Source organism: Pelophylax lessonae, assembly GCF_965119305.1.
Source record: "Pelophylax lessonae genome assembly, chromosome: 4".
In the NCBI taxonomy this organism is placed as follows: Eukaryota; Metazoa; Chordata; class Amphibia; order Anura; family Ranidae; genus Pelophylax; species Pelophylax lessonae.
This window is the reverse complement of record NC_138771.1, coordinates 44,057,043-44,075,350: the sequence shown is the minus strand read 5'-3', so window position 1 is coordinate 44,075,350 and position 18,308 is coordinate 44,057,043. Positions and strand designations below refer to the sequence as shown.

At 41.3% G+C, this 18,308-nt stretch overlaps 1 protein-coding gene across 1 annotated transcript in view; it reads right to left on the bottom strand.

Annotated features, from left to right (window-relative positions):
• Window positions 1–18,308, bottom strand: part of AGBL1 (AGBL carboxypeptidase 1) — a gene marked incomplete at its 5' end in the record, with an annotated part of 1,093,821 nt that overhangs the window by 930,041 nt on the left and 145,472 nt on the right. The window contains one exon of the mRNA XM_082254318.1: window positions 13,987–14,080. Coding sequence (XP_082110444.1) covers window positions 13,987–14,080 — 94 coding nt within the window. The remainder of the gene's footprint in view (window positions 1–13,986; window positions 14,081–18,308) is intronic.

Sequence of the window (18,308 nt, the reverse complement as noted above, 5' to 3'; positions counted from 1 at the left end):
ATTTATTTATTTTTTTACACTTTTTTTTTACTGTTTATTGCAGCAGTAATATAGGCTATCTATAATTACCTAAACCAGAATAGCAACTTCCATGTGAATAACTGTTTAACCACTTCAGCCCCGGAAGGTTTTACCCCCTTAATGACCAGGCCATTTCTTGCGATTCGGCACTGCGTTACTTTAACAAACAATTGCGCGGTTGTGCGACGCTGTACCCAAATACAATTGATGTCCTTTTTTCCCTACAAATAGAGCTTTCTTTTGGTGGTAATTAATCATCTCTGCTGTTTTTAGATTTTGCGCTATAAACAAAAAAAAAAAAAGAGCGATTTAATAAAAAAAAAAAAAAAAAAAAATATATATATATATATATATATATATATATATATATATATATATATATTTTACTTTCTGCTATAAAACATTCCCAATAAAAAAATTAAAAAAATCATTTTTTTTTTATCAGTTTAGGCCAATTTGTATTCTGCTACATATTTTTGGTAAAAAAAAAATCCCAAAAAGCGTATATTAATTGGTTTGTCCAAAAGGTATAGTGTTTACAAACTATTAGATAGATTTTTGGACTTATTTTTTTGTTGCTTTTATTAGTAATGGCGGCATTTAGCGATTATTAGTGGGACTGCGACATTTCGGTGGACAAATCTGACACTAAGTGACACTTTTTGGGGACCAGTGACACCAATACAGTAATCAGTCATAAATAATATGCACTGTTACTGTATGAATGACACTGGCAGGGAAGGGGTTAATACTGGGGATGATCAAGGCGTTAAGTGTGAGCCTAAATTGTGCTTACTAACTGTGTGTGGGGGGGGGGGGGGCTCTGTGACAGGCACACAGAGATCGGTGTTTCAGCTTAGCTGAGACACACGATCTCATTGTGCCTGTCTGAATGGAGAGCCGCCTGCTTTGTTTATATAGGCATGCGGCTCTCGTGTCAGTTTCCCTGAAGATCGAGGGAGGCCGGCACAGATCATGCCCGCACCTCCCGCGGTCTGGCTCCCGTTGTGTCTAATCACAGCGGAAGCGCTGTTCCGGCGGCGCGCATGCGCCACCAAGACCACATGCACACTATCACGTAGATCACAGTAAATCTGCGTGGGGCGGTCAGCAAGTGGTTAAAGATGAATTCTAGGTATGGGTATTTTATACATAGTTACACTGGCCACAGCTCAGTGTAACTATGTAGGAGCAGCAGGACAGCCACTCGGCACAGGACCCTGAAGAACGTGGAAATCACTGGAGTAGTGGTGTCTACTTCAGTGATTTCCACCTTCCAGGAGCATCAACCAGGTATGGCATATATGTACATAGCTACACTTATCCAAACTGGACCAATGTACCTATGTATAAAATATTAATACCTGGAATTATTTTTTAAACCCCTTTCCTCCAAGGGTTCTAAATGCCTAAGGATCAGATGGATGAACAGTTGCAATACCACTGTGATGGGCTGTCATAATGGTCACATGATTGTGAGCCAGTCAAGCTGGCTCCCGATCGTTTTGCAGCCACACAAATGTATTGCTTAGGTGGCAAGGGGAGAATTTGTTATATAATATTATCTACTAATTGTTAGTAAAGTACAGTAAAACCTTGGATTGAGAGTAACTTGGTTTGAGATCATTTTGAAAGACAAGCAAACATTTTTTATAAATTTTGACTTGATAAACAAGCAATGTCTTGATATACAAGTAGCGTCATATCACAACAGAGTATAAAAGAGAAGAGAGGCGCCTCTAAGTGTAGCAATATGGTTACAATTAATGAATGTTCAACATTTAGCAACTCACATGGATGATGATTAAAACAGGAATATCTAAGTATGCAGGCATCACAGGTAAAGCTGTCCACATAGATAGACCATCCCCCGCACCACCATTGACGTCATCCCTTCCACACTGCGCTCCACCAGTGCTTCAAGCCTCGCTTTCAGATCGCTCTACTGCAGGGTAGTCTTCCCAGTCACGACTGCAGACTGACATCGTTAAGAGCCGGCGGTGCAGAGGATGGTCTATGTGGACAGCTTTACCCCGGATGCCTGCATTCTTAGATGAGCCTCTTTTAATAATCGACCATGTGAGTTGCTAAATGTTGAACCTTCATTAAATGGAACCATATTGCTACACTTAGAGGCTCCTCTCTTCTCTTTTATACTGTGCAGCTCCTACTGGATTTTGCTACTAATCCCCTTGTGGAGGCGCTATTTGTGGATGGACATCACATTGCTATAATCTTTTTATATGGACTATAAACTGAAGCATTTAAGAATAAATGGCAGTGGAAGGAATCATCTGAGTTTCTATTATTTCTTCTGGGGAAATCTGCTTTGATATAAAAGTACTTTCGATTACAAACTTGTTTCCGGAACGAATTATGCTCATAATCCAAGGTTTTACTGTATACCTAAAGCCAATACTGTTTATACGCTTATTGTGATTTTTTTTTTTTTACCAAAAACATGTAACAGAATACATATTGGCCTAAACTGATAAAGAAATTCGATTTTTTTTTTTTTATTGGATATGTTTTATAGGCGAAAGTAAAAAATATTTTTTTTTGTTTTTTTTTTTTAAAATTGTCGCTATTTTTTTGTTTATAGCGCAAGAAATAAAAACCGCAGAGATCATCAAATACCACCAAAAGAAAGCTCTATTTGTGGGGAAAAAAGGAAATCAATTTTACTTGGGTACAGTGTTGCACGACTGCGCAATTGTCAGTTAAAGTAACGCAGTGCTGTATCGCAAAAAATGGCCGGGTGATGAAGGAGGGTAAACCTTCCGCAGGTGAAGTGGGTAATCCTGACACCACATGCAAGATTTGGTAAGCTAAAACATAACAATTTTTTGTTTTTGTGTTTAATATCATCACTGTAACTAAATGTAATTTTGTAGTGGAAGAAAGTACATGTTTCTAATTCTATTAAAAATAATGTATGTTAGTTGCAGGTTGTAATTTCTCTTTTGACACATACATACATAACAGTTGTGAATTTTATTTTTATTTTCTAATTTATGTTTCCTTTGGGAGTGTTTACTTTTAATTTGCCACACGTTTTTTATTTATTTTCTTTTGATTTAATTAAAATTCTGAGCATAATTATAAATGTTTTCTAATTGACTGATTTTTGCCTGCATGTCCTGAAAGATTGGATGAAGGGAAAAAAAAATAGTTTCATATTCCACACACACTAGAACCTCATTTAAAACAATCAAACATTTCAACATGTTCAATTGCTTTCTTTTCCAATTTCATTGCAGTTAAATTGACTAAAAAAAATCAAATTATGGCCACACATGGTTTCGTTTTTTCACAGATATGTTTGTACTGCATTATTTCTCGGCACTTTATATGGTTTCTCCAAAAGTATGGCCTTATACCACAAAGCATTTCTACACCCACAAGCAAAAATGTAACATATTGCAGCTTATCAATCCCTAAATGCGGTGGCTGCGTTGGTTTTTTTAAATTCCTATTTTGTTTATTTTCACCTGGTGATCTGCCCAGTAAATCTGTTATTTTTCAAACTTCCTTTAACAGACAAAGCTGCAAAAGTGGCAGTTAGAGGGTGGAGAAAAACCACTTCACACTGACGAGGGTGCTTACAATGTTCAACTTTTATTCATTACAGTGATACCTTTATCCCAAAAGAAAAAAAAAATTGTTCCTGTAACTCACAGGTGTCAAACATAAGGCCCGCGGGCCAAATGCGGGCCCCGAGGCCATTTCATGTGGCCCTCTAACCTCTACTGCAGCTGTGGCACCCCCCTTGTCTCTGCCCCCACCTTGTCTCAGTAGTCGGCAGCAGAGAGAACAGAACTCCTTTGCCAGATCCTGCACTCCTCTGTACAGCTGCAGAAAGGCTCAACTTTGCCCACACCCCCCCCCCTTCTCAGCAGTCCGCAGCAGAGAGAAGGGCTGAACTCCTCCTACAGATCCTGCAACTCTCTGTGCAACACCACCTTGTCCCTGCCTCCCCTGGTCTTAGCAGACTCTGGAAGCTGACTCCAGCCCTCCTCTGGTTCTCCTCCAGACCCTGCACTTCTTCCCAGATCCACCCGCATCTTCTTCCTGGCAACAGCACAAGGTAAGGGGGTGCATTGTGATGTAAGGAAGGGTGGGTGACTTTTGATTTCTGTTGGTGGGGGGGGGCTCTTGACATCTCATGTAAGAGTGTAAGGGGGCGTGGGGTGCTCTGGACATCTAATCTTTCAGATATAACCGGCCCTTTGAGGGCAACCATAATGCTGATGCGGCCCTGCTCTAACTATTTAAAAAATGTTAGCTGGAGTTCAGCTTTAGTTTGTTAGTTACTTATGAAAAGTCCATCTTTAGAACAAAATAGATGAATAAGAGCCAAACTCCAATCTGCAATCAAGGTGAAACATTGAGGAGGTAATGGTTTTTGGGTGGAGAAAATATGGTTGCAGCAACTTGTAGGCGGGGCCTACTTCGCCCTGCACACGGAGGTACCTTTCGCATGGAGCGTGCTTATTTATGCCCGCGACCAGGCGGAGACTGCGGTCATGTAAAAAATCGAACATTAAGACAGTTTACTCCCCCCTCACTTCTGAAGGACCTGTCACCTTCACCTGTTACCTTTACCAGGTACCACGCCTAATGACTGGTTGCTTGTTGGTTACCAACTACAGTCCTCTGTCTTGCTGAGTTATCCCTTTTGTAGTGGTAAAGCTTCATAACCCTTTTGTGCTTTACAGACTAAGGTTCTTAACCACTTAATCCCCAGAGGATTTGGCTGCTCAAAGACAAGGGCCTATTTTGCGATTCGGCACTGCGTGAATTTAATGGACAATTGCGCGGTCGTGCGACGCTGTACCCAAATGAAATTGACGTCCTTTTTTTCCCATAAACACAGCTTTCTTTTGGTGGTATTTGATCACCTGTGCGATTTTTACTTTTTGCGCTATAAACAAAAAAAGAGCGACAATTTTGAAAAAATAACAATATTTTTCACATTTTTTATATGAAATCCCCCCCCCCCCAAAAAAAATTAAAAATCAAAATGTTTTAACATTATAGGCCAATTTTTTTTCCGCTACATATTTTTGGTGAAAAAAAAAGCAATAAGCGTATTTTGATTGGTTTGCGCAAAAGTTATTGCGTTTACTACGGGAAAGATTTAGGTCATTTTTATTGTTCTTTTTTTAACTAGTAATGGCGACGATCTGCAATTTTTTTTTTTGCGGGACTGCGACTTTGCGGCGGACAGATCGGACCCTTGACTGACATTTTTGACACTTTTGGGGGTACCAGTGACATTACTACAGTAATCAGTGCTATACATATGCACTGTTACTGTAAAAATGAAACTGGCAGGGAAGGGATTTAGAATAAGAGAGGGAGGGGTTAATTGTGTCCCTAGGGGCGTGCTTCTAACTGTAAAGGGGCGTGGCTTTTGATGTAACCACAGAGACATACGATCCTGCATAGCAGGACCATATGATCTCTGCAGTTACATCAGGGAGAATGACAGGCGGCTTTGTTTACATCAGCCGCCTGCCTTTCTCCCTCTCCAGTGGGAGATCGCAAGTGACCGGCGGTCACTCACGCGGGGATGCCCGTGAACGAGCGGGGGCAGGAATGCGCCACTGGCGGCGTGCGCTCGCCTCCTATTGGCTCGCAGGCGAGTGATGTACCCATACGTCACTTTGCCTGCTAGGGGCTGACCGCCGCAGTGTATGTACTTGCGGCGGTCGGCAAGTGGTTAAGATACACCAGAACCAACATGCACCCCTTTGACTGACTGAAGAACAGGCTTAGGACAGTTGATGAAACTTTACTGAAGAGACTTCAATATTGCAGTCCAATATGAACAGAGTCCAATCCCTAATCCTAACTATAGATGTGTGGCTGCCCAGGCATGCCTCTGCATGGTAGTAGTCCATTGTGGTGCTTCCCATGCCTGGATGTCCTCCAGAACTCCGGGGCCTCCGATGGACTACGAACTACCATTCACAGTGCGGACCAAGATTGAGAGTTAAGCCAAGAGCCCTGGACCTCAGCCTTCCCCCTTTTTTATGCCACAGGTGGGCCGGCTGATTGACAATGCTGCTATCCAAGGCTGCTTCTTTTGCTCCTCAATCCAGAGTGGAAACACCATAAGACAGGAAGTGTGTTACTGGTGGGAGGGAAAAAGCCTAAAAAAAATAAAAAAAACAATGCAGCCACCATTTAAAACTGGACTCTGGGATAAAAAAATATTGTCTAAATACTTTTGTCTGTGTATTCTTCCTTGAATCTTGGTGTGCTTTGTATATTTCTTCCAGATCTGTACAGTAATCCAGTGTAACACTTTACTTCTGTGCAGGAGCTTCCTGTAATAAAGACCGCTCAATGCTGCTCTCTTCTTGGGCAGGGTGACTGGTCTTGCCCCCCCCCCCCGTAGATTTCTGCAGATAGTCTGTAGTAGGTGGGGCCTGTTGGGTCCCTCCCACAGCTCTGCTGTCTGCACAGACTATGTACAGCATGTGGTTAAAATATGCTTATGATATTAAAGGGGCTCTGAAGTCAGGTTTTTTTTTTTTGTATCTTTATGCATTTTATGTATTTAAATAAAAAGCCTTCTGTGTGCAGTAACCCCCCTAATACCTACCTGAGCCTCATCTCTATCCAGCAATGTCCACGAGTGCCTCAGCCACCCGGGACTCTCTCTCCTGATTGACAAAGACACAGCAGCAGCGCCATTGGCTCCCGCTGCTGTCAGTTAAACTCAGTTAGACATTATTTCAACATATAGATTCTCTTATATCTTCATTTATTTGGAACAAATACCATCCAAGGATTTCTAGGGCCTCCCTTAAAGCACCTACTTTGTGGGGCGGCTTAGCTTGCCCTAATTTTCACAATTATTTTCTACCATCTCAGGTGACTTATGTGTATAACTGGTTTTACCCGGATGCTCCTGACCCCTCCACCACTCTAATGTTAGCTCTTCAAGGTACCTCCGGGGGCTCAAATATGGGATCCACTGTCAGGTACTATCTTTGTGTGGGAAATTTTCCCCCATGGATGTCTGTTTTCTTCTTTTTCAAGATTAAGTCTGTTTTTTTAAGATGGTCCACGGTAGGAAAACTCCTTTCTGAGGGTAAAGATCCCCTAGTATAGAATGCACCCTTGTGGTGCAACTCTAACTTCAAGGAACTTTATAACCACCCGGATACGTCTTGGTGGATAGCTAAAGGGATTATTTACTTATCTTATCTGTGGAGGGAACCTTTATCTCCTTTGATGTTCTAAAAGACTGGACTGATGTGTCTAATAAATTTGTTTTCAAGTACCTCTCACTACGTCATGCTGTGTAAGCACAATTTGGACTGCTGGGAGTAGACTTGACCACATCTCCTTTGGAACATCTTATGGCAGACCCTCATATTGATAAATTGGTAACTACATTTTATAATGCCTTACAATATGCAGGTCCACACCCCTTTGCTTCTTCTTGTGCGAAATGGCAGGCATACCTTCCCGATCTTGCAGATAAAGATTTGGCGGAGGTCACGAAACCTTCCTGCAAGATGTTATTAGCACGGCTGATAAACTTATACGCATACTGTAGCTGCTAACTTTTAATATTAGGACACTTACCTGTCCTGGAATCCAGCGATGTCAGCACAACAGCTGATGTTTCCATTGGCTGTTGTGTGCCAGTCAGGAAACCCGGCAGTGAAGCCTTGCGGCTTCATGGGTGGGTCCCTACTGCGCATACGCGAAGCGTGATGCGCATTCCTACTGGCTTAGCGGCAGAGGAGGGAGGAGGGGCGGAGCTTCTCAGGGACGGCGCCGTGGCGCCGTATTCCGAAAGTAGGGAAGGGTACCTGTCAAAAACAGGTACACGTTCCCCCCTCCCCCTCCCCCTGAGAGGCTGAAAGGTGCCAAATGTGGCACTGGAGGGGGGGAACAAAAGAGCAGAAGTTCCACTTTTGGGTGGAACTCCGCTTTAAGTGGTTAATCCCTGACAGAACAGCAGTCTGCCTTGTTTACATAGGCAGACCACCGTTCTGCTTTTACTCCGAGCGATCGGCGGGTCTCGGCGGTCAACGCGGCCGTTGGACCCGCTGATTGGCTCCCGCTGTGTCCAATCACAGAGTAGTTCTACAGCTGTGCACGGGTGCGCCCCAGATCGCGTGCACAAAATCACATACATGTACGTGATTTTGTGCAGCCAGGCCACCCTGCCGCAGTATATATGCGTTGGGCGGTCCAAAAGCAGTTAAAGTGCCTGTCTAAGCTTTCAGAAAGCAGGGAAGTGGGAAGTTGAAGTTACACTCTGCAGAGCTCAGTGAGAGCTGATTGGAGGGAAGGGAAATATTCCCCTTCACATAGCACACAGGAACAGAGCTGAGGCTGTCAGTCACATGCTGTGTGCTGGAGATCGCACCACTCTCAACTTTTTTTGGTGTCAGGAAAACTTGTCAAAAATTATTCATTCAGACAGCAGAGGAATGAGGTAGCAGACAAAAATAACACTAAAGGCCCGTACACACGCACCGATTGTCGGCCGTAAATATTCGGCCACCGACTGATCGGCCGATTTTCGGCTTGTTAGTATGATGCTTCCGACAACCGACTGCGACTTTTCGGCCGAACAGAATCTGGTGTGCAGGCTATAAAATTTTTGTTGGCCAACACCAGAACGGCCGATTGTTCCTCAGTCAGTACAGAATTCGGCCAACAAACAGCAGATGAGCAAGACTGGGCATGCTCAGAGAAGAAAAAACACACGGAAAGTTAACCATCACATGACATCACTTCTGCAGTCGGCTGTTGTTGGCCGAGAAAATTCGTGTGCAGTCTTTAGCACTTTTCATCCGACAGGACAGCACCGGACAAAAGACAGCCGATCGTTCGGCCGACAATCGGTACGTGTGTACGGGGCTTTAGCGCTCAGGATTGAGACAAGTACACACTATAGAGAGATAGAAAAAATATATAAAAATACACCGAGCTAACAATAGTATAGAAAGCTGCCAACACTACAATCGACATAAGATTGTTCATAAACCATATACATAAAAAGTGCTAAATATAAAATGAGTATATATGACTGTGATAAAACATCAATAATTAAACAATGTCATAAATAATGGGTCCATAATCGTGTAATATGGTGAACAAACGTGGAAAACACCGAAGTGAAACTGAAATGTTCAGATGCCCAAACTTATCAGTGAAGATAGACCCAGCACCAAAGTAAAGAGGCACATGCGCTCACCAGATGGTATGGACCCAGATACCTTACAGTAGGTGGGTTATACAGGCTAACAATTCCTCCACAAGGCAAAAGATCGATCGTGGATGATGGTTGATCGAATGAATGCATGGGGTTCTGCATTAAATGGTCTCATTAGACATCTGTGAATAACCAGCTTTTATAAATACAAATGTTAGATGACAAGAGATGACATTGAGACGGCCCCTGAGGGAGAGAGACGGCCCCTGAGGGAGAGAGACGGCCCCTGACGCGTTGAGTCACAAATGACTTATCAAAGGGATTGCCCTCTAATCACAGCGGGAGCACGGCCCTGGCAGCGTGGGAGCTCCGCCGAGACCACATACACATAATCACATAGAGCTAAGGGATTATGCGCAGCCGAGCCGCCGTGCGGCAGTAAATCTGCGTGGGGCGGTCAGCAAGTAGTTAAGGTGCAAGATATTAGTACTGTTTGGACCTTAAAGAAGGGGATACACCCTGAAAGTTTGTCCCAAGAAAAAATTGGATGTCAATGCAAATAAAAAAAAAAGGAAACATTGACAGTAATCAATTATTGGGAAAATGCTAAGAAAAGATAAAAGTTAACATTCTTAGCATTGCTTTCTTTGTCTATAGACTTTTAGAGGAGCTGCCTTTTTAGCACTTGTATAAGTGTGCTTCTTTTATCAGTTCACTTCCTGCTTATCTAGTCATTTGTCAATGTACAACTCAACACCGTGCGCCTTTCTCAGTAAGGTCGCCGAGCAGAGGGAAAGAGAAACAACCAGTGCTGATGATTAAGGAGAAAAGGCTATCAAATAAACACTGTACCAACACTAAGGTGAAGAATGTTCTCTTACCTAAAAATAAAAAAATTATATATATATATATATATATATATATACACAGTGCCTTACGAAAGTATTCGGCCCCCTTGAACTTTTCGAACTTTTGCCACATTTCAGGCTTCAAACATAAAGATATAAAACTGTAATTTTTTGTGAAGAATCAGCAACAAGTGGGACACAATCATGAAGTGGAACGAAATTTATTGGATATTTGTTAACAAATAAAAAACTGAAAAATAGGGCGTGCAAAATTATTCAGCCCCTTTACTTTCAATGCAGCAAACTCTCTCCAGAAGTTCAGTGAGGATCTCTGAATGATCCAATGTTGACCTAAATGACTAATGATGATAAATAAAATCCACCTGTGTGTAATCAAGTCTCCGTATAAATGCACCTGCACTGTGATAGTCTCAGAGGTCCGTTTAAAGCGCAGAGAGCATCATGAAGAACAAGGAACACACCAGGCAGGTCCGAGATACTGTTGTGGAGAAGTTTAAAGCCGGATTTGGATACAAAAAGATTTCCCAAGCTTTAAACATCCCAAGGAGCACTGTGCAAGCGATATTATGGAAATGGAAGTAGTATCAGACCACTGCAATATATAGCACCCTCCTAGTTAGGTGCTAGGTTCAAAGCACTTTATGTTCCATCTGCTGGAACCTGATCTATTAGGTTGCCTGTTGCATGTTCCCAGGTGTGATTTACTGGGTCTGAGGGAGTGTCTCCACTGCATCCATTAGGGGAGCCTGTTGGACAGTGGAGGAAACCGGGCCAGTGACACATTGGCTTTTGTGGGAGTCCCAGTGGGAGGGCACTCTTGCAGTGCATCCTGGGATTGCTCATAAAAGCTGAGGGGACATGTGACGGGGCATTTTTGGCGGGAAGCAGAGTCCCAGGAGGAGGTGGACGGCTGTCTCTCCTCCTGTTGCATGAGGAAGGTGGTCATAGGCAGTCGGCCTAGTTAACCAGGTGTGGAACTGAGCTGCAGAGGATCCAGTAAAGCTGACAGTGGAGCTGCTGGCAGAGTCTTCCAAGAAAAACAGTGTCCGTGAGTACCAGGGGATTTGCCAAAAGTTCTTCCCAGGAAGGGGACCACTCCAGTGAAGTCAGAGGATCAAGGGGTCAGCTCACACAGAGTGTTAGCGTAAAGGGGGTGCTGTGTAAAAGCCTGAAGAATAGGGACAAATGGGGGTGCCAAGTAGGACCCTGAAGAGTGGTTCACAGTGCAGTACAGTTCAGTTAATTCTTCGCTATAGTGGCAAGGTGAAGCAGCAGTCTTGCCGCATTCACTGTTAACCAGAAGTCCCAGCAATTGTGCATAGTTATTCAATGGAGTATCCCACTCATCCCTTCTCCCATCCCCGTTCTCAAATAAAACAACAAAAACCAAAACCCCTGGACTGTTTTCTGACTGAGCCAAGCACTTAGAATATGCTATATTGTCAAGTCGTTGATATAAGTAACCCTGGGGAATCTGTAAGCAGCAGCTTTATATATATATATATTCAAAACTATATTCAAAACTTAACTCTCTCAATCATCATCAACTATTTGCAATCCTTATGCTAGTAGCATTAGTAATTATATTATTATTATTAATATTATTATTATTATACAGGATTTATATAGCGCCAAGAGTTTGCGCAGCACTTTACAACATGAGGTCAACAGCAGTACAGTACAAAGTGTCAGAACACCAGGAGAGAGAGAAAGAGGTGTAAGAAGACAGAGGAGTCTAAGATTACTCACCCCAGCATAGGGGACTGCGTGGTTTGACCTAGCAAGAGACGTCATAAGTCAAGGTGAGCGCATAGTTCTGAAGGTGGTTGGGAATCACTGAAGCACCAGTACTTCTTATTTGGATCCTATTGCTGTGGAGTCCCTTAATTAATGCAAGCACTAGCACCTGTCAACTGGATCACATTGTTGAGAACCACTAAATGAACTGCACTATATGGTTTTAAATGTTTAACCTTAACCTTCTTAGCGGTATTCCCGAGCGTGGCTCTGGGTTAAATTTCAGAGCCAAAAGCGGTAACCCCGAGCCACACTCGGGGTACCGCCAGAAGCATCGCTGGATCCTGTAAGAGAGGTTACTTACCTTGTCACCGGGATCCAGCGATGTGTCCCAGCGGTGTCTAGCGGCGGATTTTCCTCCCGATCGTCTCTGTGCCCCGGCTTCCGTCTCCTGCGACGTGACGTTCGCAGGGGGGTGGAACTGGCGGCAAATTCAAATGTAAAACACACCAAACACACTGATACCATTCAAAATAAAAAAAATCACATTAGTTTGCCCCCCCCCCCCCCGTGCCCTTTCCTGCAGTTTTACTATACTTTTTATGTAAATATATATATATATATATATATATATATATATATATATATATATATATATATACGTATATATATATATATATATATATACATATATATATATATATATATATATATATATATACAGTATATATACACATATATACATATATATATATATAATATATATATATATATATATATATATATATATATATACCAACTGTATACATTATATATATATATATATATATATATATATATATATATAAATACGTAATTCTTGCGAATGAGCAGCCCAAACCAACTGTATACATATAATATAATATAATATATGTATACATAATACATGTATACATAATATATGTATATATATATATATATATATATATAATGTATACAGTTGGTTTGGGCTGCTCATTCAAAAGAATTACATGCAAAATAATGGTACCGCTTTCAGCACCTAAAATCCAAAAGAATCATACCGCCAGGGAGGTTAAGGACTTGTTTTTGAAGGACTATACTTTATTCATTTTGCACTGGAAATTTTGGGTGGAGGAAGTAATACATGCAAAAGCACTTTAATGATATTGTATGCAAGTTATGATAGTAGTATGCTCCAATGTTGGCACCGGGAAAATGGAAAACTGTATCAAATACTTACCATAATTTTCCTATCCTGATGCCAATATATAATAGCATGCATATGGATTGGCACCATGAAAAGAAAATGACAGTAAGTATTTGATACAATTTTTCATTGGCAGAATTACCTTGGTAGTATGCTGCTGCCATGTAGGCTCTGGGAAAATCAAAAACTTACCGTGCTTTTCCTATCCTAGCGCCAATCCTCATGTATACCGCTATATCAGAACCAGGAGGAAAAATGCTTTCCTTTAGCAAAGTAGGGGAAGGCAAGAACCCCAGTCATATTTTTATGTTTGTCCCCGTCGAGGATTTTCTCTCTCTTCTTGTCTGGTGAAACGGCTGTCAGCAGGACAGAGACACAGATAGCAGTATCCTTCCCCGCTCAATCCAAAACTAAAAGAAAATAGCTTTACATACACTGAGTTGATTTTCTAAAGGCAAATATACTGCTCACTTTGCAAAGAAAGTTGCACTTTGCAAGGAAATTTTCCCCAGATCTTAGAGAAAGAGGTGAAGCTCTGTTGACTTCCACCATCCAATCTAGCTAGTTTTTTTTTTTACTTTCCTTTATGTAATTCTGTATTCTTTGCCAATTTTATTTTCACCACATTCACTAAGCTAGCAGTAAAATTCCCTTGCGAAGTGAAAATTCTCTTGTAGAGTGAACACCCTATTTGCCTTTAGTAACTCAACCCCATTGACGATATTTCGAAGATCACTGTGATTTGTTTATTTTTAATTGTCCTTATATTGAATTGAGTTTTCTTTGCAAAGTGACATTGCACCACATTTACTAAGCTCTCTGGACAATTTTCCATTCAAAGTAAGCAACCTAATTTACTTTAGTAAATCAACCCCATTTAGTCAACATAATATACAAACATGTACTATGAAAGTAAATATAGAAAAAATGTAAATGGATTTCAAACACAATTGGATACCTACTTGATGGTTTGCGTATTTCTTCTGGAAAAAGGGGTAATGATTTTAAAAAGTAACTCCATGGCACCATTTATACCCAGCATCTCTCCGACAGGAACTGAAAAGAAAAGTTTATATAGTTTAACCACTTTAAGACCGGAAGATTTGACCCCCCTTCCTGACCAGGCCCTATTTTGCAATTCAGGACTGCGTTACTTTAACGGACAATTGCCCAGTCGTACGACATTGTACACAAATAAAAGTTACGTCCTTTTTTCCCATAAATAGAGCTTTCTTTTGGTGGTTTTTGATCACCTGTGTGATTTTTAATTTTTGCGCTAAGAACTAAAAAAGAGCGACAATTTTGAAAAAAAAAAACAATATTTTTCACATTCTGCTATATAACATTCCCCAAAAAAAATGTAAAATCAAATTTTTTTAACATTTTAGGCCAATTTGTTTTCTTCTACATATTTTTGGTAAAAAGGTAAAAAAAAGATTTATGTTATTTTGTATTTATTTATTTTTGTTTTACTAGTAATGGTGGCGATCTGCAATTTTTTGCGGGACTTCAACATTACAGCGGACAGATCGGATCCCTGACTGACATTTTTGACACTTTTGGGGGGACCAATGACATTACCACAGTAATCAGTCCTAAAAATATGCACTGTTACTGTAATAATGACACTGGCAGGGCAGGGGTTAACCCTATGGGTGATCAAAAGGTTAAATGTATGCCTCATGTTTACCGACGTGCGTGGGGGGAGGGGGTTCTGTGACAGAGACAGAGATCGCAGGTTCAGCTATGCTGAATCCTGTAATCTCTCCCTGTCTGTCACTAAGAAGATCCACCTGCTTTGTTTACATAAGCAGGCGGGTCTTCTCACACTTTCCCCGATGATCGGGAAAGAGAGGTGGTGATCGCCGCCTCTCCTCCTCCGGCCCGACTCCCGGAGCGAGCCTCCGGCGGCGCGCGTGCGCCGCCAAGACCACTAGGAGTCCAGTGACATAGGTCTACATCGCTGGACCCAGGGGAGCCGCACTGCCGCAGTAGGATCACTGTCAACAGGCAGAAAGTGGTTAAATAAAAATATGGGAATAAAAAATATAGAAAGATAATTATTTACTGATCTGTTCAGACATGAAATCCAATATGTGTATACCAAGATCAGATTCTGAAGACTGGAAGAAATACCCCGTTCCCGATTATCAATCAAAAGTGATAAACCAGCCTGATAAATGTACAAGTATCTTCTAAGATTATAAAAGTCTGACCTTTTCAGAAAAAAAATGCTATTTCTGTTTTTTTTAAAAAAAATGCAATTTATAGGAATATGAGGCATAAATTTGGTTCAGTGACACTTATCATTGAATTTGGAACTTATACAAGTGTCACTTTTCCCAGAATTATGATTTTCTGTTTTACTATGTGCAGTAAGCTTGCATTAATTATAGCTTTTTTTACTATTTGTCTAGAAGGTTTTTGTATTACAGAACCAAGATAAAAAATGTACAATATTTAAAGTGGTTGTAAACCATTACATATACCCACTGATACACATGATACCAGTGTCAGGTGATACACAGAGATAAAACCTTCCTACATAAGTCACACCTGTTTATCTGTAGACCTCTCTTCCAGAAGTCCAAGTCCAGTCTCTTTCAAGTCCAGAAATTACAAAGCATTTCTGAGCTCTAAAAAGGGAGGGGGTGGGGATCTGACATCACACACTACACAGCATGGACCAGGGAGCTGAGTGTAATCTGAGACCTGAGTGAAGGGAATGGATGCACCCCCCCCCCGCCTCTACACAGGTTTATAAGAAAACATGCACAGCTGAGGCTGTCAATCACATGCTGTGTGCTGGAGGTGAGGCCATCTCTTAGGATAGTCTAGTGTCAGCCCAGACCAGGGGTCTCCAAACTTTCTAAACAAGGAGCCAGTGTACTGTCCTTCAGACTTTAGAGGGCCTGAATGTGGCCAGTGAAAGTAGAAAATGCCTTGACATCCATGGGAATAAACAATGCCCCATCATTGGTGTCAGTGAGAGAAACAGACTTGTATAAAGTACTCGAAATTTCTACTTGAGTAAAAGTACAAGTGCTCGATCAAAAAGTGACTTGAGTAGAAGTGGAAGTGCTCGCAGAAAAAGTTACTTAAGTAGAAGTACTAAAGTATTCAACATTTTTTTTTACTTAAGTATTGCAAGTAGTTTTTTCAAAAAATTTGCTACTTAAGTACTAAAAGTAAAAAGTACCAGTAGTTTTGAAAAAAAAATTCTACTCAAGTACTGAAAGTAGAAGTACAAGTACTGTGTTATGTAGTTATTAAAGAAAGAAGTCAAAAGTTTGAACATCATATTGTTTTTTATTATTTCAAATGATTTATTCAAATGATTAACCTGTGTTTGTTAGTAGTTTCTTGATGCACTTTAAGTGCTGTAGCACCATTTATTTGTTAGTTTCATATTTTCTTTTTATTGGAAAGATTTGGTAAAGCAGCTTTTAATATACACAGCCTTTATTTTCGTATGCGCTGATTTACAAATGACATTATACACATTTTTTTGAGCTTTATGCAACCTGCCATCTACTGTCCTGGCAGTGGTAATTTTTTTTAAAGTAACGAGTAACTATGCAGCTCAAAAAAAAAATATCGGAGTAGAAGTATCGAAATCATTGAAAAAATGTAGTGAAGTAAAAGTAGAAGTAGGAGAAAAAAATTCTACTCTAGGAAAGTACAGATACCGCATTTCGGTACTTAAGTACAGTACTTAAGTAGTTCTACTTCGTTACTATACATCTCTGGAGAGAAATAGTGCCACATCATTGGTGCCGATGGAAGGAATAGTGCCCCATCTTTGGTTTCAGTGAGAGAAATATTGCCCCATCATTGGTGTCAGTGGAAGGAATAGTGCCCCATCATTGGTGTCAGTGGAAGGAATAGTGCCCCATCATTGGTGTCAGTGAGAGAAATAGTGCCCCATCATTGGTGTCAGTGGAAGGAATAGTGCCCCATCATTGGTGTCAGTGAGAGAAATAGTGCCCCATCATTGGTGTCAGTGAGAGAAATAGTGCCCCATCATGGGTGGCAGTGGAAGGAATAGTGCCCCATCATTGGTGTCAGTGAGAGAAATAGTGCCCCATCATTGGTGTCAGTGGAAGGAATAGTGCCCCATCATTGGTGTCAGTGAGAGAAATAGTGCCCCATCATTGGTGTCAGTGAGAGAAATAGTGCCCCATCATGGGTGGCAGTGGAAGGAATAGTGCCCCATCATTGGTGTCAGTGGAAGGAATAGAGCCCCATCATTGGTGTCAGTGAGAGAAATAGTGCCCCATCATTGGTGTCAGTGGAAGGAATAGTGCCCCATAGATGATGTCAGTGGGAAGAATAATGGTCCCATCATTGGTGCCAATAGGAGAAATAGTGCCCCATCTTTGGTATCAGTAAGAGGAATAGCACCCCATCATTGGTGTCAGTGGGGGGGAATAGTGCCCCATCTTTGGTGTTAGTGGGAAGAATAGTGCCCTGCCGTTGGTGTCTTTGGGAGGAATAGTACTTTGTATCAATGGGAGGAATAGTACCCCAACGACCGAATAAGGGCAAGCAAAGGGCCACATTTGGCCCTTGGGCTGCAGTTTGGAGAGCACTGGCCTAGACTGTCAGAAGTGACTTATACAGATAGCAGAGGAATGAGACAGGAGACAGAAATCACACTAGGTGCTTTGGATAGAGACAAGTATACACTACGGAGGAATATGCTTTGTTCCTTTTTGCTACATTTTAGAAGATCTTTTTATTCCTTTTATAACCCATACAACCCTGTGTTGATTCACAAAGCAAGGATTTATTTATTTTTCTTAACACACAGAGCCTAAAATTAAAGCGGACCCACTCACTTTTTTTTCACTCCACTCGTACCCTGCTTCTCTAATCTAATATTTTTATTATTTTTTTTTTTTTGTTATGTCTTTTTTTCGGGGGAACCTTTCCCTCGCTTCCTGTGATCTGTTAGCTTGTCACATTAGGAGAATCTGTTTATATAAAGTTCTATCACATAGGGGACTTATTGCCCTCCATGCGTTAAATAAAATTAGGTGAAAAAAGGGTAAAAAACTTAAGTTACACTCAAGCACTTAAACACCCCCCCCCCCCCCCCTCAAAAAAAAAAAAAAAATTGAACCTGCCCGGCCTCACCCCACCCCACATACACATACACACAAACCTAAACACACATCGGGGTGCCGATATACAGAAATGCTGATTGGGCCACACATGTTACATATCACTGTGCACAGAGAAGTAAGAGTAACAATTTTAGGGCTGTTATTCATAGTTAGCT